Source organism: Penicillium vulpinum (genome assembly GCF_028829585.1).
Source record: "Penicillium vulpinum strain IBT 29486 chromosome Unknown utg000004l_segment0_segment0, whole genome shotgun sequence".
NCBI lineage: Eukaryota > Fungi > Ascomycota > Eurotiomycetes > Eurotiales > Aspergillaceae > Penicillium > Penicillium vulpinum.
Window position 1 is genome coordinate 3944382 of NW_026643244.1, and position 22250 is coordinate 3966631.

A 22250-nucleotide genomic window follows, 5' to 3' on the forward strand; every position below is an offset into this window, starting at 1 on the left:
TTAGCTCGCCCTTTGCAAAGCCTTGACCGATGCAAGTGTGTGGACCGTGTAGGAATGTCATAATCGAGTAATTATTGTCTGCCCCACCTGTATTGTTTGGCTTTTTTTGTGGTGGGATCAATCCAACGCTCAGGATCGAAAACTTCTGATGTTGGACCCCAAGTTTCAGGAGACCGATTAACTGACCATGGAACAATGTAAATCTCTGTTCCCATTGGTATATGATAACCAAGCACAGTTGTTGGCTTGGCAGGCGTTCTCATAGTCAGCGGCACGGTCGGGAACAGACGAAGTGACTCGTTGATAACCCCATTTAGTAGTGGGAGACCTTCAAGAAGGCTAGAAATATCAACAGTGTCATTTTCAAGGTCGTTGGGCTTCACATATGTTCGGAGTTCTTCGCGTAAACGTGACTGGATATCGGGGTGACGAGCCAGATGGTAGATGACCCATGCGAATGTAGAAGAAGTCGTTTCATGCCTTAACATTTGAAGTCAGTTTACCGCGATAATGGATTCGAGAGACATAAGGAAATTGACCCAGCTGCAATAAAAGTCAAAAGTTGATCGACCAGCTCAATATCTGCAAACTCATTCATCTCGATAAGCTTCGCCAAAACATCCGTCGAGATACTTTGAGAGTTTGACATCAGGCTTTTCTTTTCTTGAAGAAACTTCATACAGATCTCCCGCAATGTAGCCGTAGCCAGCTTAAACCGCTTTTCAACCTTTCCAGGAATGAATCGGGTGAGCGAAGTAAGTTGGTAACTACTAAGAATAAACATAGCAAGCTTCCCAGGGGTTGGGTCCAGAATCTCTTCGTAGCTTTGAACAAGAATGTCGTCGGACTTCTCCAATGTATTGAAATCGCGGCCAAGGGCTGCCACGCCGATCATATCGAGCGTAACTTTAGTTGACCAGAAATTGATGTCGGTTATAGCCTCGGTGCCCTTTTCAGAGTTCTGAAAGAGGTCTGCTTCCATGCACTGCACCAGCTTAGCTGATTTTCTCCAGAACAGAGGATGGAGCTCCTTGATGCTTCGGAAACCGAAGCTAGGGAGAAGACGTTTTCGCTGAAATTTGTGAACATCTCCTTCAACTGTCACAAGACCCTTTCCCAATATAGCGCTCAAAATCGCGTGGACCCTCGGCTTTTACAAAATCGTAGGGCCGCTTGACCAGAACTTCAGCGAGTGCTTCGGCACTAACTAGAAGGACATTGTTCTGGTTCCAAAATCCCCTATAACGTATCAATCCATTGTTGGGAACATCGCGAATGAATTGAAGGTGGTCTGATCCAACAGGCTTTCTAAATCGACTGAATCCGTACCCAACTAGTGGATAGCCGCCCTATACATTATAATGTATCAGTTCCAATTTGGGTTTCAACTGAAATGGGCGATAGAATAGCTTACCTTGGGTGCAGGAAGAGACCGGAGAGGGCAAATGAACCTAGGATATACTTCCAAGATAAAAATGGCCCATAATATTGAGTGCAGGAGAATGAAGTTCCAGACACAGGCTGAGGAAGAAAGGCCGTGGAAATACTCTGGGCGGGCGTGATAGCAACCCAGGTAACCCGCTAGGGTAACGGGTACCACAAATAGCTGATTTACAAAGGCGGAACGCATGATGTGAAATATGATGTGAAATAAAAGTCTCTAAATGGTCTTTTGATCGCCTCATAAAAGAATGGTCGGTCATATCAGGTAAGAAATCCCTACTTAAGTCTGAACCGAGCAGAGTGGACGACATTAGGATATGCCGACACCCGATATACGACCCCCGAAATCCGAAATGAGGTACCAGAGCGGGTGCAGGCCATCTCGTTCTATACGGCAAGCGGAGTGAGCATTGACAACTAACCATTGGGTAATTAACAACTACAGAACACTGTGCCCTGGAGAACCACAGCAACTCTCTTTTACATGATATACTGTATGCACCCAAAAGCACTCATCTCAACCATTGTCGTAGTTTATTATAAAAGCGTATCTACAAATTGATTCAGGTGCCAATTTTGCCTGCCTCGAAGGTTCTGTGGACAGAAAAAAGCAGTAGAATACTTCTTGAGAATGGAGTTAAAGAGAATCACAAAGAGGTTGCTCAAAGGTCAATATCGGCATGGTCCGTACACGAACAATACGAAGCTGGGAGCTCGGATGGGGAAATTCCAAACACAGTGCTACCAGGCCCCCAATACTGGGCATGTGCCCTGAGGTTGGTTCCGAGGTCTGCGAGAAGGCAGAAACACACGCTCAGATCCCACGAGTCACCTCAAGGGATCACCGCATGACGACTATGTGACTGAATTGGAAGGCCTCGGACTCCGTTGAAAAAGCAGAGTGAGCACAAAGGTCAATTGATTGGGAACCGATGCTATAGCAAAATTTGTTCCACCTATCGGGGTGGAATAGCGCCGTCGGCTCAGTTTTATCATCTTTTCTTGAATATTAGTGGTCTTCGGTTGTCGGTGGTATACATATTTATGCCCTCCAGTCGCCCCACACCGTCTCGAATAGGATTCGTCGGCCATAGTAGATATCGGATGTCGCTACTATTTGATAGAGTTAATAAAGATACCCCAAAAAATGGGAATTAGCTGGATAGTAGCTAATAGTTACACTATATTCTAATAGCGATAATGCAGTCATAATCATAAAAAAGGACAATTACTCCAAGGGAACTCAGTCGATCGACGCTAGATATCACTTGGTGAGATATACCGTCCGGGAAGTAATTGTTAACCTAGGGTTAATTTTAAGTGCCGAGAACATTACTAATGCACCTATAAAGCTATTGTTGAATAAGGCCTTTGAACCGATGGGAGAGAAGATAATCAAGGCTTCGGCAGATTGATAACAGCAAGGAGATGAAATCAGATGGAAAATGAATTTGAAATCGATAGAGAAATAGGGGGTAAAACCATAAGGAATGAATTGATAGAATATGTATAAAAAAAGAATTTGAAAACTACAAAAATGTCCAGTTTTTAGTATGTGGGCCTGAATGACTTCGATACATAGTTTTTGCGGATGAAACACTAGATGAGATGATTTGTGAGGGTTTATGCCTAGGGGTGTGTTGTGGTGGCGGACAGATACGCGTAATAAATAGCTAAACCCAATCGGCGCCCAGGACCCCCACACTAGAGATATCGAGAGCGCCATTTTTGGAGTAGCAAAAAGACCCCTTATATGCACCGACACTTCCGAAAGCGATACTTTCATCTGGGATCGGGTAGTGTTGATCCGACTACAACCTTCTAGGTTCTCTAAGTTTAGGTAGCATGCTCGATTATAAGCCTGGGATAGATTTTGAAGTGTTTCACAAAATCTGCATCTTGTCCTTTGAAAATGAAAAACTCTGATGTTTCAGGGAAGCGCATCACTTGGAATCGTGCAAGGCTAAATACAAAGACAAGGGCTCCACAAGGGTGATATAGATATCTTCAACCCATGTTGTTAGTATTGGTGCATGAGACAGATCGGTTGGAAGGGCAGCTATAGTTTGCTATTATCATATTCGCACGGTCTGTGGTCTTTTGGATAAATATCATAAATAATCACCCATCAATTACCACGCAAAAAGATCAGCTATGATCCGTTTTACCACTAGTTCCGTGGAGATACTCATCAGAAAGAGCAATAGAGAATCAACCCCATATCTAATCAAGCAATGTGAGTACGCCACTCAACCTGCTCAATTGAATTGAGGGTTGATAACCTTTAGAGTTCAATCTTCTCTAGCATCTTTAGATCTAGCTATTTTGCGCTTTGTAACTGATACAGAATATCCTCTAGGGAAAGATAAGCTGCGAGACAAGTATTTCACTTGTAGAGCCTACAAAGCGCGCGCCTAGTTTGATATTGATCAACTTGCATAGGTGAGATAACTGATGCGTGGACTAATCGGATAGATTCTGCCAGGAAAGTTAATCTATTGCGTTTTTCACGGGAGCTTGATAGGATTGATAGGATTTGCTATCTATGTGACTGGAAGGGACCGCGTTTATGGCGTAGATCCAATCAAGAGTTATTCAAGAAACCGATCTACATCGTGGATACGCCGAATTGAGGAAAATTGCACTGGAAAACCAATGGGATACATTCGATTTGAGAGTTAGAATTTGTGGACTTTGTCTGTCAGCTTCATATATAATTCTACGGAGTAATCCGTAGTTATTGACCATATACGGAGTGCTCTGTACTAGAAAAGTAATATTTGAGACCTTTACCCGTCCAATAGTGCCCCTAATGAACGGTGAGGCATAGATCTGCAGCCCTATCTGTAATAATGTCAGGGGGTTTGGTGACAATTATACCTCTGGCGAAGATCAATACCAAGTGTGTCACTAGGCTACGTGTGATGGATAATATACTCGTTTCTTGCGTTAGTAACGATCTTGAGGTGGATTCACACCTACTTAGCGTTAAAATTACCAGTGACACAAATCATGGAACAGGTACGGAGTAAGAAACAATTAAATGTTTTGGGTTCAGCTGGTAGGATTATGGACCAAAAAAGGGCCCGGCTCTGCTTCATGCTATCATCTTTTCTATTGACAGAAAAGGAGTTGTATCGGTATTTTTTTGATCTTCATCTCTACATTACACGCTGCTCTGATCCCCCATCTAACAATTTCCCCTGAAATTTGTCTCTTTCAGCCGTATCTGTCAGTTTCTTCTATGCTTACCGCAATATTTAGCAACGTCTCAGTTTGAAATTCAATCCCTCAAACCTGACATCCTAAAGCCTCAGGGGATACCTCCTCTTGTCGTCTTCGAATGACCAGGTTCGCGGTCGAATCAGCAGCCATAGACACCCCAAACCGCCTGACTTGTGGTAGACATGTCTCATCGAGCTTAATGTCATATTTGAGAAGGATTTGGCAGAGAGCAATTTTCATCTCGTTGGCGGCAAAAAATCTTCCGGGACAGGCATGCTGCCCAAAGCCCCAGCCCAAATGAATTGGAGAAGGTGCAACCAGTTGAGCGGCTGTCTGTTGGCCAGGAATATCACGCATTTTGAGGAAACGATAACCATCAAACTGTTGTGGGTTTTCATAGTTCTTCTCGTCCCACATGCTATCCGCGGAGATCAAGATGGTGGTGTCTTTGGGGATGAAGACTCCGTCTGATAGCTCAACGTCGGTGGTAGTAAGACGACGCATTGGCGCTGCCAACAGTCAATATTTTGAAACATGGAAATGTATTGGGAAATCTTACTGATTGCAACAGGCTTCAATCGTTGGCTCTCCTTGATTGTACTGTCCATAAGAACCAATTTGTATAGGGAGATCTTATTCCAACCGTTATCGCGAGTCACAGTTATTATCTCCTCGCGTAGAGCTTTAATCAGGTCTGGCTGGGCAGCGATGTCAAAGAGAATCTGTGTCAGCATGTCCGCTGAGGTATGGATAGCAGCCATAGAAAGCAGAAGCTGTGAAATCGCTGGGTTGTATGGGCGACCTTTGGCAACATCTTCCATCCAGTCAATAGCATCATTATGTTCTGTTGGGACTTTTCCTGCCTTGATTGCAGCTGCTTTTTCGGCTCGTCTCTTGGTCAGGATTGGTGTGATTAGGTCAAGGGCCTGTTTCATATCCGATCGAATCATACGGCACGAAGGGAGCACCTGATTGGCGAAAGGTCGCAGAATCTTTGGCCATTGTCGCAATTTTTCGGTCGCGCGAATCACATGGATGGCATAGTTAATGGTGATATGGAGCCAATTGGGGTCTCGGCATAGCAGTTCACCCAAGAATACCCTGGAGGACATCTGGGCCAGCATGGGAGTGATGGTAGTTCGGAGAGATATGGCGTGCCATTCTATCTTAATGTGAGCATTCATCTCAACTTCACAGAAACGTATGTCCCAACTTACCCTTCTCATCAGTCCAGTGTTTTTGAACTGCCATGGCAGTCTCCTTCGAGAGATGCTCTGTGACGCGCCCTTTTGTAGATATTTAGTTAGTCCTTAGTGTCTTCCAAATGTTTTCTTGTGAGCCGTTACCCAGTGTGCGTGTCAGCTTCGTCAGTACAACATCGTGCATGATTCGCTCATCTTTGGATCCTTCGCGAAAGGGCTCAAAGCCAGGAAGATGGGAATGCAATTCCTTCGCGGATGCCTTGTCACGGCTCATGTCGGGATGATTTCGAATCTCATTGAGATATTTCGGTGGGAGTACAACTTGGCATCCATTATCTGTGATCAGCCGGAACCCCTTCGCGGACTATATTGATGAGATGTAAGCCCTGTGTATCAATTAATAGGTGTGATAAGTGGAAGGTACCTGAGAAAACCCGGATTTGATAAGGTCCGCCGCGCCAGTGACATAGGAACGACGAGACTTCATGCTTCCAAGATCCAAGATGGAATTTTGATTGATTAATGGCAGTTTCGACCCAACTGCAAAAGCGAGCTGCAGGACATAGCCAGTAAGAAGAATAACGCCAACTGCGACTACCGCATCAGCAGGCGGTAGCCCATTGATTAGATACCCAAGCATAATGAGCTCTAGTAGGTACTGTAGCTACAATTCAAGTGCATATAAATAGTAGGCTTTCCAGTATAGGAATTGAAGTGTATAGGAATTGAAGTGTATAGGAATTGAAGTGTATAGGAATTGAAGTGTATAGGAATCAGTAGCAAGTTGAGAAAGGATGGGTGGGCTTGTTGAATGCTGGCAAATGGTTAAATAATAGATAGAATTCGTAAGCTGAACGTTTCCCGACGCACGTATACCGTGGTGATGCATAAAAATATAGAAAATATAGAAAAAGAACTACGTGTTCCGCTGACGCAAGGACAATTGGGAGTTCCAAATGAGAGAAGAGGGGTGAGACCTCAGTAACATGTCAATATCATTGGAGAGAGATGGATGTGATGATGATCACAGAAAACAAGAAGCTATCAAGTTCTCCTGTATGATGTCAGTATGCAGAAGTGTTGGGTGGCTTCAGGTCCAAGGGCCAAGGACCTACGCAGGCAGTCACATGTGTAGATCCCTCTTTTCTTCTCTCTCTTCCTATCTCTCCCTATATGTGCCTCCCATTAATAATGAAACTCTTACTACATTCTTTCTGTTCTGCGATCATTCATTGTTTAGCATATTTTGGAAGAATGTTTATGTAAGGCTTATTTCATACCTACTTTGTATACGGTCATATAGGGCGCTGATATACTTTGTAGTTCGATGACGGGTGGCTTTCCACCTGCAGCCACCCATCCCCAAGAGCTTCACTTCACTCCGGATATGCTACAGTAGAAATTTACTGAGACAGCAGGTTGAAACATGCGTGAATTTGCAAATGCATATTTGATACTCTGTATCTCAAATCTTCTTATCCCACACCGCTCCCTCAGTAGGAACCAATAGTTCCCTATATTGTACATGCAAGTAATGTATAGAATAGTGGCTGGCTGATTGGACCATGGCGATCAGTGCATAAATTCGGCATTGGGACCTTCCGTGTGAAGATCATGCGCAAACGAGCCGCAGAACTCCATACTGCAGAACAAGATTAAATAGTAAGACACACTAATGCAAGTAGCCGAGAACATTATACTATGTGGCCCGGTAATATTCGGCCATTCTTGAACCTGCGTAATGGTCATGTAGAAGGGAACGCGTACTTTGTATGAACTTGATATATCTGGTTTCATGTGAGACGTATGAGCAGTTCAAAATTTTATTGATATTCCTAGTTAGTTATCAGTGATTGACATGGGATTGCCTAATTTGGCGTTCCGTCTCGCCAAGAATCTTGCTCTCCTGTGGAAGTAAGAATAGCGCTGCCCATGTAGTTCGACATCGTCCGATCCCTTTATCTATATAAAAACTACATCATGTTATATCGCAGGAATACAATTCAATTCGAGTTGCATGCAGTTATTCGACACAACCCGGTGTTGTTGTCATTCTCCGTATGTTTATTGCCCATGTGCAATTAAGGGGCCATGTATCTATGGTAGACCTGAACCCAGAAATATATGTAAAGGGAATTGTTAATTGTACGCCCCACCCCTGCCTGATTTTTCAGTACGGCCTCCCAATTGGTCACCGCTTTTGCCTCGAAGCCTAGGTCTGCCTACCGCTCTCTACACCGTCTTCCTGGCAAACTCCCTATACAATGGTAGTAGACAGCAGGTACCTACAATTTGTATATAAACCCTATATAAAATGAAGTCACTTTTGTTACTCAGGACGCTGAGGAGAGCAACAATGCCGAGACCGGAGGACAGGGATATGGAGGAGCAAAAAACCCGCGGGGAGGTGTCTGTAAACTAGCATAATCAATTTGTAGAGTAGATTAATAGAGAAATGAATGAAATATACGATTTTTTCTGATTCAAATGGTGCATTCTTCACGATATAAACCAGAATTACTATGGTGATGGCAGAATATATGGCAGTACAAAAATGGAGCGGCAGAAATCATGGCAGAATTATCGATCGCGCCCAATTAAGAAGGCGGTACTGAAAAATCAGGCAGGGGGGTGAGAGCAGCAGGAGGGGGGGGGGGGTGCGATTAACAATTCCCTATATAAAACCAGGGTTCATGTTACAGGAAAAAAAAGCTAAGATAGATTTACAATTTATTTCTATGCCTCTGCGTAAGAATATCTTTGGAAGATGTTCATATTAACATGCAAGCTATTTTTATCTGTTCCTAGTCCTTGCTAAGTAACCTAATCCCTAGCCCCTATGTTGGGTTAGGAGATATAGGTTGGTGGATATATAAAGTAGGTCGAAGCGAACAATTTGTGCCACAGAACCGAACATGCTGGTATTTCAAACACGAGTGAACAAGGTTGGAAATAATCCGACCAATCAGACAGAAATATCTGTCAGAAGGATTCTATGATATAGTAAAATACAGTAGGTAATAATCTATTGAACAAGTTTCTCATGTGCCGGTTCATCACCGATCTCCATCATCTTCCTCTCCAATAACTTCGTCATTTCAATCACAGCTTCCGCATACTTCGGATCCGAATAACAATTGAACAGCTCGAGCGGGTCCTCCTGGCAGTCAAACAACTCCCATTCACGACAATCTTCACCTCCTGGCCGCGCTCCCTCAACGAGCAAATCGTCATTGTACCAGTAAATCAACTTGTACCGATGGTTGCGCACTCCATAGTGTGCATATGCTTCGTGTTCTGCATCATTATGCATCCAGTATCTGTGATAAGCCAGCTGATCCCAATCAGCGGGGCAATTACCCCCTAAAATTGAGCGGAACGTTCGGCCCTGCATATACGTCGGCGTTGTGATGCCGGCGAAATCCAAGAATGTCGGCGCGAAATCCACATTGCAGACAATGTCACTGCAGACACTGCCAGCCTTGATTTCTTTGGGGTATCGAATCATTAACGGCATTTGGAAACTCTCTTCGTAAATGAACCGCTTGTCAAACCATCCATGTTCGCCGAGAAAGAAGCCCTGATCCGATGTATAGACGACAATTGTGTTCTCTGCCAACTCCGGATCGGAGTCGAGCAGTTCAAAGATTCGGCCAACATTATCATCAATGCTCTGAACGGTACGGAGATACCGTTGCATGTAGCGCTGGAACTTGAACTCAGCCAGTTCCTTTGTGGATTGAAAGCGGAAGATGGTGCCGTCTTCATTGTCGATGAGCTTCATCTTTTGAACTTCATCGTCCGTGGCAGGTGAGGGAACCTTCCGCATACCGAAGGCCATCTTCTCTCCGACTTTTCTTCTATCACCATCAGGCTGTGCGAGACCAAGATCTTTGTAGGACAAGTCTTCCGAAACTCGCATTTTCGCAATTGCAGCAGCCTTTGCTCTGTTTTTGTAGTCATCCGAGAAGGTGTCGGGTAGCTGGATGGGATCTTGATACAGATCCTTGTGCTTCTCCTGGTATTCCCAGCTCCGATGCGGCGCCTTGTGGTGGCACATGACGAAAAAGGGCTTGGACTGGTCTCGACTTTTGATAAAATCGAGAGTCATATCTGTGATGATGTCCGTCGCGTATCCTTCTATGACTTTTGTACCATCTGGACCAATGAACTCGGGGTCATAATATTCGCCTTGACCCGGGAGGATGGACCAGAAATCAAATCCTGTGGGCTCATGCATTTTTCCCTCCCCCAGGTGCCACTTGCCGATCATGGCGGTCTGGTAGCCACCCCCTCGGAGCTGTTTGGCGACGTTTGGAGTGTGTCGTTGGATCTTCGAGTGGAGGGACATCACGCCATTGACATGGTTGTGCGTGCCAGTCAAGATGGCTGCTCGGGATGGGGTGCAGATACTGTTGGTGACATAACAGTGATCGAAGCGCATTCCCTCGTTTGCGATCCGGTCGAGGTTTGGCGTTTGGTTGATCCCAGCTCCGTAGCAGGATATGGCCTTCGAGGCATGGTCGTCGGCCATAATGAAGACAATGTTGGGTCGCCTGGACCCTGAATTATTAGCGGCCATGGTGGTCTTTGGTGTCAGCAGATGCTAACAACAGGGAAATCTTGAGAGGCTAGAAGGGGCGCTGCGTAGGAAAGACGAAATTATCACGAATGCGCTCGCAATCTAGGAAACAGTTAACTGGGCATTGTGTCTTATTAGCCACGAATGGTGCCTTCGATGTGACACGATCCCCTGAGAATTCAATGCTACATGATAAGAGCTAGAAGATTCGAGGTTTCCCCAGACAAGGCGGCTGTCGGAGGTTCTTTGGAAGAAAGACGGATGTCGGTCAGTCTGCCTCAACTTGGATTAGTCACCCCACCGACACGAGCTTCGGCCCACTTAAAATGAACCGAGACTATCAGAATGTTACTCTGCAACCTCAACAAGTATGGGGACTTTGATCAATGCTTTATTATCTAGGTTACCTGCACAATGCCGACATCCGATCCAATGATATTACCTTATTTATCTGTTTTCAGATCGCCAAATCCTCGAGCGAAACAGGTCTGCCAGCAGTGCCGAGCTCGGAAGGTATTCCCCGCTTCGATAGTGTTCAGGACAAATCAAAATCAATTACTAACGGATGACCAGGTCGGCTGTGATGGCAGACTTTCTATTTGCCGCAACTGCGAGCGCCTTGGCTTCCAGTGTTCCTTTACTCAGCGGGGTGAATCGCTTCTAGCGGTTGGTGCGAGATCAGGTCTAAGCAGCGACGAAAGACCCGAGCGGCTACGAGGCCGGAGTTCGTGTTCACAATGCCGGTTGCGAAAGGTCCGCTGCTCTAATACCCACCCGCAATGTGCCAACTGCATCAAATATAGCAGGCATTGTTCATATCCCGCATCGATGGGGACCCAGCGACATGACAGAAATTCCGGGGGACATGGGGAACATGGGGAACATGATCTACCTGGTGCTCCACCCCCAGGGTCCCAAAGTCCCGATACTGCTTTTCACACACATAATGCAATGCCAGTTGATGACAGCTCACTGTCGCCAGAGCTAAGCAAAGAAACAGCCCATGGAGATCCCTCACACAGTGAAGCGACAGAACTGATCCAAAACTTTTTCGAATATCTCTATGCAGTTCCTTCTTATGCATTTTTGCATCCTTCTACAACCTTGGCGAAATGCAATAAAGGCACATTAGAGCGACCGCTCGTTCTTGCTATTTGTGCCATGACATCCTTGCACATGCCTGTACAAAACGTCACCGTCGATCGGGAGAAGAGTGCTGCATGGGTCTCGGATGCGGAAGAGACTATCTGGAAACGCCTGGAGAATCCATCAATGTCTCGTTTGCAAGCTCTATTGCTGACCATCAGCTATCGAATGGCAACAGGGAGCTATGAAAAGGCATTCATGTTGACCGCTATCGCTGCCCGCGCGGCATCTGCCATGGGTCTTAATCATGAGCAAACCCACTTGGACCCGATTTTGGAGGAGACTAGGCGCCGCACCGTATGGTGCTTCAAGTTGATAGAGTCATATTTTTCTATCGGGTTGACAGAATTTGAAGTCTGCCCCTTTGAGTGCATTTATTTACACCCTCCATCATTGGAAGACTCCTTTGGTTTGGTATGTCCGCCTGGCTCTGAAGGGTTTTCCGTCTATGCATTGAGAGATCCGAATGAATTGGGAACGTTGAATATGTGTATTCGTTTGGCCTCTATTCGCAGGGATATTATGAAGTTGACCCGGGAGCTCGCTGTCTGCAGCGAGCCTTACTTGCATCTCAAAGATGTGACTGGAGGCCTTGAGGAGATCCTCTGTGAACTTAAAATAGAAATGCCAAACCAAGGAGAAATCTCGACCACGGGGCTGAAGAATTTGATTGAAAGTTCTTGGCTCCCCCGTCACATTATGATGTTTACCATGTGGCATGGGTGCTACTTTGACCTCTATCGGATTTTCCTTCCTGGGTACCCCGAGGCTCCGCCATCTGTTGTATTGAGTACCATTGACGCACAGTTTGTTCAAATGGCGGCCAGAGTCTGTATTGAACATGCATTGGCAGTCGTCAATTTGTTCTGTGACTTGAACCACACCTGTACCAAGCCGCGATTGCTTGAATTTGCTACCGGGGTGTGCGTTTATCACGCCATTCGGTTGATTTTGTTTATCGCTCATTCATCCACTGAGCCAGATCTTCTCAGCCTTGAATTTGCAGTGAGTCGGGCAGAGTTATGCTTGGCAGCTATCAAGCGGTTTTACCATGGGCTAGCCTTGGCACAGCCAATCCTCGACGATATTGCGCAATTGATCGAAACATTTTCGTCAAGCAGTTCCGCAACAGAGAGCCTTTCCGTATTCCACAAAGTTAATCACGGTCGAAAGTCCGACACACGGATTTTATCTGCCGCGCGACCTCGGCAACACTTAGCGGTTCACAGCGTCTTACAACAGGCCAAATTCCTCACAGAGGAGCCTCTCTCATGATCAATTATTGCAACCCTGAATACTGCGCTGGCGTTACATTAGTATTAGATATGGTTACATATGTAGGGAGTACAATTGAATTTGATACAGTTTTTCTCTCGGATTACCTATCACCTAAACCCAGGCCAGGATACCAAGATACACGCGATATAGCAAATGTCATCGATTTTAAGTCCTCCCTAACCAATCCCCGCATACGAGGATCCGATCTCGCTAATGCAACCTGTTGAACTTTAACCTTGTCAGCTTCAACGTGTGGAACCATAGTGGAGTCCTTCGGTAGTCGGTCTCTATTCCCTAATTGGGATATCTGCCCCATTTTCTTTTTTTTTCCTCTTTCTAGAATTTCAATATGACTTGAAATCAACCCGATAACAGTTCCGAATAACATGGAGACGAATATGGGGAAACTCCCAAGAATCTCCAAGAAAAGCCAAAAGTTTGACAGTTACAATTACTCTATGCTCTTTTTTATCTTCCTTTCGGTTACATAGACAGTTCGTTTACTCCGTATGCCGCCCCTTGTTCAAGCCACACGATAACACAATATGCACTACAGCACGTGCTAGATATCGACACTGACGCCATCTTTCCACAATCTTCCCCATATTCTTAGGGGTCGGAAGTCATGTGCAGTGTAACATCAAATTGATAACACTCTATGATCTAGATCCCATATCGACATAAATGTAGACACCTCCGCCCCCGAACGAAATAAAAGAATGCTATCGGGTCTTTCTTATTGCGTCTACTTACATCAATACCACCCCTGCACTTGACCTACACACACAAAATTTTCTCCTCGCTATGACAGCCAAGGAGACCCCTGCCATTGGGGCGGCTGCTGAGACTATGAAAGAGCCTGCGACCGAGTCGGAGTCTCTTGACAATACTACCAGTGAAGTCTCGCCTTCTGGTACAATCTTCTCCAAAATCAGCGGCTGGTATGCCAGGCCTATCTTCCAGCTGATTTTGGTTGCCCTCATCTGTTTCCTTTGCCCTGGCATGTTCAATGCCCTGAGCGGCATGGGAGGAGGTGGACTGACAGATGCAACCCTGGTGGACAAAATGGTAAAAAGAATAACATGTTCTCTGCTTTGGTGAACTACAGTCAATACTGACAATCGATTATATAGAACACTGCTCTATATGTTACTTCTGCCTTCACCAGTTTCTTTTCCGGTACAATCGTGAACCGACTGGGTGTGAGACTTACACTCGCCTGTGGAGGTATCGGTTATTGTATTTACGTCGCCAGCTTGCTCACCTCACTACACAAACACGTCCCCGGTTTCAACATCTTCGCCGGCTTCTTGCTCGGTGTGTGCTCTGGCCTGCTATGGACTGCTCAGGGCACAATCATGGTCTCATACCCATTGGAGCACCAGAAGGGCCGCTTCTTCACTTTGTTCTGGTCTATCTTTAACGTTGGATCGTGTGTTGGCAGTTTGGTACGTCTCTATTGAAATATCCTCTCTCCTGCACTTGCGTATCTGTGCAAACTTCTATGGGAAAAAACCCCGATAATTTACTAACTGATGACGGTGTGGTAGATTGTCCTTGCAAACAGCATCAACGAGAGGACTAATGTCAACGTTCCAGATAGCACTTATATCGTCTTTGTCGTGCTGACATTCCTGGGCTCTGTTGTTGGCCTTTTCGTCGCCGACGCAAAGAAGGTTGTCCGGTCGGATGGATCGAAAGTCATCGTGATGAAGAACCCTAGTTGGAAGTCCGAGTTCATCGGTCTCTGGACAACCCTCCGCAGCGAGCCCTCTGTCTTGCTGCTTTTCCCTATGTTCTGGTCGTCCAACTGGTTCATCTCCTACCAGACCAGCTCCGTCAACAGCGCTTATTTCAACACCCGTACCAAGGCGTTGAACACCTTCCTCTACTACATTGCTCACATCCTCGGCGCTATCTTTATTAGTACCATGGATCTGAACTACTTCCGCCGCACTATTCGTGCTAGGGGAATGCTTGTCATTCTCTTCACTCTGACGATGGTCATTCATGGTGGCGGTTATGTGTTCCAGAAAGGATACACTCGCCCTGCCAACGGCGCGAAACCGTCCATCAATACGGACTGGACTGATTCAGATTATGGTGGTCCAATGTTTTTGTACTTCTGCTATGGATTCTATGATGTTGTCTGGCAGGGTTCTGTATACTGGTATGTGACCCCCCTACTCACCTTTGGTATCGAAAATTGGAAATCTGACCAAAAACAATCAATTTAGGTACATTGGAACGATTAGTAACTCTGGTCGTAAGAGCGCCAACTACGTCGGCTTCTACAAGGGTATCCAGTCTGCCGGCGCTGGTGTCATGTGGGCTTGGGACTCAACCCACCCTGCGTATATGTCCGAGTTCGCTAGCAATTGGGGCCTTCTCGCCGGCTCTGTCATTTGCGCTGCCCCTATGATTTGGTTTAAAATCAAGGATCATGTTGATGTCGAGGATGATTTGAAGGGTACAGACGAGACACTCGAGGATGTGAAGCCTGTCGATACAGAAAAACGTGATTTATCACGCGAAGCTTGACACTAAGGTACAGTGACGGCGAAGCCATCATGAGAAGACTATGAACGCTGACTCTGACTAGGAAAATAAAGGATCTTTCAAGAAGACCCGAAGAATAAACAGGCAAGCAGGCGCCCACTGATTGCCTCAGTGCTGGATATATGGGAAAGGAAAGAGGGTACTCTAGTTACATAGGAACAGGACATATAATACATTTATGCTAATACAAATTGAATGCGATCAATATTCTACTATACGATGGTCAAATATGAAGATTCATGCAAATCAGAAACCATAAAGCGATGAATATCTCGAGCCAGAACATGGATAACGCAAAGTATTTCTGATCATTATCATTATTCAGGGAGAAGCTTTGATGTTCAGCATAGCTCTAGATAAAGTAATACAAGGAATAAGTCAAAGATATATATATGGGGAGATCAACGGGAGGGAAAGAGATAGGTAGAAGGAAAGAGCTATTTATTGGCACTGTCAAATGAATGCCAAACTGCACCCTTGACCAAAAGGTATCTTAGATCAGTTTATGTCTACATCCCTTTATTCGAGAGCACCATTTATGAATATCTTTGCCAGCAGGAGGCATATTGCAAAGATGCTTCTTATTCATGTTCTGGTTGCTACCATACTCCTCCGGTTTGCCGGTTGTCGAAGGATCAACCACCTATTACGCATTCATATTTGGGCCGATGTAATCCTTGCATTATCGACAACAGTATGTGGGAGTTGACCTGACGGGCGAACGTTTCTAATAAGCATTCTCTGTAGCTAAACTCCTTTTCTATTTTGGTTACATGTAGTATACAATCCACAGCTTGTGATACTTCAACATTATACACTATATTTTTGAGCTCCTTTTCTAATATGAATACATATAGTGTTCATCCCACACTTTGAAATCCTTGACAAGCTTCAAATCTTCAAATAAAATACAAGCCATAGCAAACTCTAGATCAGGGCTTGACAAAGGTCAAGAAGTCCAGAGTAAGATCGTGGAAGAAGCTAGCTCCAGCAGCGGTCTTGGGGCGAGCCGGGTCTGTGACGTTGCAGTAATCCGAGAATTCACCTGCCTTCTTGATCTTCTTGTCAATCAGAGCACTGTATTTAGATAAAGCGCAACTATTTCCAGGGCCGTCTTGGCACTTGGAAATAGGATAAACAGCGTCATTGAGCAAGGTACGGATGTAGGGCGTAGTCTTCTTGCCTTTGCGGTCTGTGCAATCCATGACCTCGAAAGCAACGGTGCCTCGCATGGTGACAAAGTGCGCCGCCTGGTATAGGTGCTTGGAGGGCATGCTATCACTGGAAAGAGGCTTCTCGTCATCGAAAACTCCCATGGCAGCGGTCAACTCAGTAACTTGGTTGTCGTTCAGGAAAGACATGATAAGCTTGGGGACTTCGAACTCAGAGCCGTCAGCTGCAACGCCGATGTGACCGGGACCGGCCTCGAGAGTAGAAACCAAGCTCTTCAGGAAGGGAAGGAAAAGGACCTTGGCGGGACCATCGGAACCGGGTCCGACAGTGTAGTAGTAATTCAAGTCCTGCTCGTAAGCGTAGTTACGGAGCTCGTCCTGGGTGAAAACATCACACCAAGGGCTGACGCGGCCGACGATCTGGCTCTCGTAGGCACAGATGTAGGGGAAGAAGAGCACATCGGTCTCGGTAAACTTGAGGTCCTTGTTAACCTTGGAGTTCATCCGCTTAACGGCCTTGGGTAGCCATGTAGCATCCCCTGGATAACATGTAAGCTAGTGTTCTTAATAGCAAAAACAAGAGAAGAGGTTGTCCTTCGTTTTAAGAAAGGAGAACAGAATTTGTGTGGTGACACTTACAGTTGGTCACGTTGTTACCTCCGCTGTTGGTAGCAGCGAATGAAGGGCAGAGATCTGAAGGTCCGAGGGAGTTACCAATGGCAGCAGCGGATCCAGTGGCGTTCACGCTGACGACGGTACCGTATTCATCAGCAAACTCATACATGTACCCACTGAGGAAAGATCTAGCAGTCTGAACCACTCGTGATTCACTGATTGGGAATTTGTATTGATTAGCCCAAACGTAGAACGGGTTGCCGTCCTCGTAAAAGTCGGGATCTGTTGAGAATTTATGAGTTCAAGTACGTCAAACTTGCAAAAGGAGTAATGACTCACATTTAGCCCGCAATTGGAAACCAAGGTCGCTTGCCTGGATTTTGTCAGCGAATTACTTCTCATTTTGATTGTTTGGTTGCATACCTCTTTCCAACCTGTCATCGACTCCTGTGCAATTTGCAATTCAGGATTGGTCAACACCGGCTTCCACTCAGAAATGAATTCGAGCGCTCCCTTGGCCTTGAAGCCCTTCTTCTGTGCTGCGGCTTGGATCTGTTCCAAAGAAATGAAGAGTAAGAATTTTGGAAAGTAAAAACCAGGGCATGCAAACAAGAATAAAGTACCTTGTCATGAAGCGCAACCCAGTCGTTGTATGCACCGGTGTCGGGGAATCTACCAGCTTTGAGGTTAAAATGATTGCGCTCGTGATATGGTACCACAGCCTACATACCTGCTACCATGTCTAACAACATAAGCAGCCTGACGAACGGTGCACTTGTCTGGGACATCACTGCTAATGCGGTTCACATTAGGGCCTAAATCGTATGTTAGTAAATATGGGGGATCATGATAACAAGACTCTTACCGGCAAACCATGGAGAGTTGCTGCCTGCATTCTCAAGAGGATCCAAATATTCCTTTGAGGGACGGCAATAGCCAACTGTGGCCATGCCCATCAGGGCGCACAACATAGAGCTCTTCATGATGCTGATATTGAATGATGCTGCGTGATTTCACAATCCAACAGGGATACTGTGGCCAGTCTTGTTCTTTATAGTTGATGATAGTGGATATTTAGGAGCTATCGAGTTTAGAATGCGGATTGGGCACAGCTCCGTTATACAAGGCCCCACAGGTTAGCGCCGATTGTCTTCTAACTAGCAATGCATGCACGCCTACAGTTACCCCACGTGGGTGGCAGTTCGAATTGCATGGTTTTTTTTGATTGATAAACAATATGAGTGGACTATTAGTTTATCGCCATATGTCCACAGGTACCTTCAGGGCTAGGTATACTATCTATCAACGTTGTAGCTAGTGAATTTGCATACTAGCCTGGAAGCCGAATGATTTAGGCAATGCCCACTTTATTCTCATATTGACCAATCATTTGATTTCCTGAAAGCACAATGCTGGATAAACTCGGTTTATTGACTGAGCTCTGAGACAATGATTGCGCCAGTGGAAATTGCAATATTTGTGCCAAGGTGCTTGTATCTTAGTCATTTCCAAGGTTGTTATCAGCCGTGGAGCCTCGGGGAGAAATGTGCCTAGGCATCCGGTCCACCCGTCCACGGGTGGAAATGAACTCTTGTTCTTTGATTGGGTGGAATATAACATTTGTACCCGTTTGTTTGCCTTGTTTGCATAACAATCTATAACATAGTATTGTGTACTTAACCTTTTGTGGTTCGTCTTTCATCTTGAACACACCACACACTTTATACTTTATTGTCAAAGCATTAGATGCTCTTTATGTTGTACGCAAACGGGTCAGGAGCTTCCCCCGCAACCGAGATACCCACACACAACGACATGCCTAGTCTCACCCAGAATCAACTGTCGCGACTTCGATCCAACAATGGGATTGCTAAATGCGTCACGGTAAGCTCGGATACATTTGCAAGATTTGGGTCTGTGGGCGCCCACATCTATCCAGAGACATGATACCAAGAAAAGTGCTGGAGATGCGATACTGTGAACAATGATATTGATAGGATGGACAACAACGCCGAGAACTCAACACTTTCTAGCCGAAGCCATTTCCGGTTACGGACAGGATCGGTTAAACAAAAGCCATTGCACCAAGACTTGCAAAGTAAATGTACACACGTGCAATAGACCGTTTCAGTTTATAGCTCGATATGGGTCGATCTAGACGTTTTGGAATCATCCAGTTCTTCCGCGGGTTTCTTGTTTGCATTGTTTGCGGAGTCCGGGGAATCCTCGGGACCCCACAAATACTCCTACATATCCCCACCAATCCTCTTCCTTTTCTCTTTTTTCCCTCTACAAAGTATGCTCGTTATTCTGACTGGAGTGCACTACTCTTTTCTTTGGCATGACGGCTGACAACATAGCCTATGGTTTAGTTCAAAAGAAGATTCGGTGTTGGATGCCAGGACATAGGCAGGCTCCTGGCACAGTTTTTGAATAACATTTCCAGGTCACATCTTGTTATAAAGCTGAACCCGCCCATCACGACTAATGTACTCACTTGCTCATGAGCTCCTAAAGGGAATCATGAGGCAACGTTAGGATCCTACCTCGACGCTTGTTGTATACCCGGCAGCACATGCTTATCTGAAAAAAAGGCAAGCTGATTGATGTGAGTTTGCATTGCCCTTGATTTGAAAAATCAAGGAGTCGGTGTCGACCATGTGATTTTCACTACCTACTAGGTGCCTATGTCTAGTTTATCATGTAAAACATCGCCCATGACCTGGCATTTGTCGGTGTATGATATCATCTATTCACGAGTGATCGGCTCTAGATATAGAGCCAATCAACGACTTGTCCACTCCATTAGAGGCTTGGCGTTGTCTCATCACCTTTTTTTCTCCAAGAAAAAACACGTATCCGATTCCAAAGGTCGTTGGGCTCCTACACACACAAACACCAACCGGAACACTCAAACCCGCAATTATGGTTTCTCAAACCCAGAGACCCGATATCGGATTGCGTATCGATGTCATAGACCAACCTGAGGATATCATTCAGGCTTTCGACTGCGTATGCGAGGCATTTGGTCGTCAGGTGCAAGATGGAGTCTGGATAGCCATGAACCCAGGATGGGACACACCTCAGGGGAAGGCATCTGGAGCTGAGAGGATGGTCGCCCGCTGGCGCAACAAGACCAATGACAAAAATGGCCTCCCCAACACCGTATTTCTCAAGGCTACCCTACCGTCTCCGGAATCTGAAAGCCGTATCATCGTGGGCTTCAGTATTTGGGTGCAAGCTTCCACTGTAGAGGGCCATGGTGATCCTCCAGTGGAAGATCTAGTCAATGCCCTGGACCTCAATACGCTTTACCCCGGAAACGAGCCCGAACAACGTTACCTCTGTCAAGTTATTTCCTCTCTGCATAAAAGACGCAACGAGGTAATCAAGGAGAAAGCCACTGCAACCCCACCAGCGGTGATGATCCTAGACCTGTGCGTCGTCGATCCGGCGCACCAGCGCAAAGGCATCGCACGAGAGCTTGTACAGTGGGGCATCGATGAAGCGCAACGACGGGGAGATCTGGAAGCCACAACCGAAGCGTCCAGTATGGGACGGCATGTGTACGGACAAATGGGATTCCAAGCGGACGGGCCCGAGGTTGAATACGTTGTGGACAAGGAATTTGCTTCTCGCAGCAAACCACCTAACCTGTTTATGCGCACTAAGGGTAGCGGGGTTTGATGTCATTTGCAAGGAAAAAGCCATCCATGACTATATATGAGGGGACGTTTCAACCAATCATAATGTGGTAAATTTCCATCTCTCTTCCGACAAATGGTCTCCCGAGGTTGTACCTTGTGGGATTCGAACATTACTGTAGTTATAATTAAGTTTCTGGGGCATATTCAAAATGCGGAGAGAAAACATCCACCTAATGTGATATAGAGTGATACATTACGCCATGCGAACTTTTCGAGCATGTAAATGGCCTGAAACCCTGCTCATCTTTTCGGATGAAGCCGCATATTACTCACATGGTAAGCCACGGCGGGGTGAAATACGAGGCTGGGCATCAGCTCTACATAATCAAATTTTTAGATCTATGATCCTGAATAATGCGATTCAATGATGCACGTCGGTGGAGAAATAATGCAGTGGCGTTTACTATCAACAAGGACGGGCGCACAAAGCAACAATGAAATCGAGAGGAAGAGATATATATCTCGCACTACAACCTCGAAAGGTCCCGGGCCTATGGATGGCCTGAGGCAACGCAACAATAACCCAATAACCCAGAGCCACGCCTCTTCGTATTTGTCAACACGAGGTAGGTCACGATTGATGTCTTAAGTAATTGATGTCTTTGATTTCTGTCTTTTCTGGGGATGGCATTGAAAAATGAGACATAGACTCCGTGGGTAGCATGCCCTTGGATATGATCGAGCCTGTTTTATGTTCTTTTTTGTATGTCTCGCCGGAAATGTTTCTTCCAGTTTAATCGAACAGTCTCTAAAGTTCCCCCAGAGAAGTACAACCAAAAAGAAACGAGTACACCGCTCATAGCAGTCAACCTTAGTCTCCGAACGACGTAACGTACATGTCCCTTATATGCTGATTCATGTGTGACAAACTAAACCTTAGAAGGGTTAAATAAGTCATATATATGCATTCAGGCCCAGTCAGACTGTAGGCTGAGAGCCAATAAATAGCCCAGCCTTCCAAGGTTGTGTCAATTACTATTATCTGAGATGAGAGATTTCAGCAGAAGGCGTGGGATGCCTAATGTCTCATAACCTACATCTATAAATATGTTCGGGTTATCGAGCACACTTATGCGGGGAAGCCATGTCTGCTGCCGTATGGTTTATGTGCGTGGATAATATCCCTATATATATTTGCATTTTGAATATTGACAGTCAGACTGGTAGCATGTTCTTGGTACTTGAATCTCTTAAATGCGAGGTTGGTTGCGCAAACGTATCATCCAAGGCAGAGAACAGTAATGCCTTCATTCGGGCCTAAAGGCTACTCCTCTTGTGTAGATAGACATGTAATGAGCATGGGTGGCCTTGTTGGAAGCTC

At 45.6% G+C, this 22250-nt stretch overlaps 7 protein-coding genes across 7 annotated transcripts; 3 read left to right on the plus strand and 4 right to left on the minus strand.

Annotated features, from left to right (window-relative positions):
- Nucleotides 1–71: 71 nt before the first annotated feature.
- Nucleotides 72–1630, minus strand: N7479_009998 (uncharacterized protein; the record flags this gene model as incomplete). The annotated part of the gene is made up of 4 exons (XM_057257691.1): nucleotides 72–480; nucleotides 540–1052; nucleotides 1111–1349; nucleotides 1415–1630. 4 exons carry the CDS (start codon nucleotides 1628–1630, stop codon nucleotides 72–74), a joined length of 1377 nt encoding a protein of 458 aa, XP_057105149.1.
- Nucleotides 1631–4734: 3104 nt separating this feature from the next.
- N7479_009999 (cytochrome P450) lies at nucleotides 4735–6510 on the minus strand (the record flags this gene model as incomplete). Its single annotated transcript, XM_057257692.1, has 5 exons — nucleotides 4735–5177; nucleotides 5228–5830; nucleotides 5886–5954; nucleotides 6015–6234; nucleotides 6295–6510. The coding sequence occupies 5 exons, from the start codon at nucleotides 6508–6510 to the stop codon at nucleotides 4735–4737; spliced, it is 1551 nt and encodes a 516-aa protein (XP_057105150.1).
- A 2385-nt stretch (nucleotides 6511–8895) lies between these two features.
- On the minus strand, nucleotides 8896–10452 carry N7479_010000 (sulfatase family protein; the record flags this gene model as incomplete). The annotated part of the gene is made up of 1 exon (XM_057257693.1): nucleotides 8896–10452. The coding sequence occupies one exon, from the start codon at nucleotides 10450–10452 to the stop codon at nucleotides 8896–8898; it is 1557 nt and encodes a 518-aa protein (XP_057105151.1).
- A 951-nt stretch (nucleotides 10453–11403) lies between these two features.
- Nucleotides 11404–12873, plus strand: N7479_010001 (fungal specific transcription factor domain-containing protein; the record flags this gene model as incomplete). Its single annotated transcript, XM_057257694.1, has 1 exon — nucleotides 11404–12873. One exon carries the CDS (start codon nucleotides 11404–11406, stop codon nucleotides 12871–12873), a length of 1470 nt encoding a protein of 489 aa, XP_057105152.1.
- Nucleotides 12874–13680: 807 nt separating this feature from the next.
- N7479_010002 (Major facilitator superfamily domain general substrate transporter) lies at nucleotides 13681–15417 on the plus strand (the record flags this gene model as incomplete). Its single annotated transcript, XM_057257695.1, has 4 exons — nucleotides 13681–13944; nucleotides 14010–14324; nucleotides 14427–15046; nucleotides 15114–15417. The coding sequence occupies 4 exons, from the start codon at nucleotides 13681–13683 to the stop codon at nucleotides 15415–15417; spliced, it is 1503 nt and encodes a 500-aa protein (XP_057105153.1).
- Nucleotides 15418–16367: 950 nt separating this feature from the next.
- On the minus strand, nucleotides 16368–18205 carry N7479_010003 (uncharacterized protein; the record flags this gene model as incomplete). Its single annotated transcript, XM_057257696.1, has 7 exons — nucleotides 16368–17146; nucleotides 17247–17504; nucleotides 17562–17595; nucleotides 17646–17774; nucleotides 17846–17894; nucleotides 17953–18037; nucleotides 18088–18205. 7 exons carry the CDS (start codon nucleotides 18203–18205, stop codon nucleotides 16368–16370), a joined length of 1452 nt encoding a protein of 483 aa, XP_057105154.1.
- Nucleotides 18206–20147: 1942 nt separating this feature from the next.
- Nucleotides 20148–20909, plus strand: N7479_010004 (GNAT family N-acetyltransferase; the record flags this gene model as incomplete). Its single annotated transcript, XM_057257697.1, has 1 exon — nucleotides 20148–20909. The coding sequence occupies one exon, from the start codon at nucleotides 20148–20150 to the stop codon at nucleotides 20907–20909; it is 762 nt and encodes a 253-aa protein (XP_057105155.1).
- Between the last annotated feature and the right edge of the window lie 1341 nt (nucleotides 20910–22250).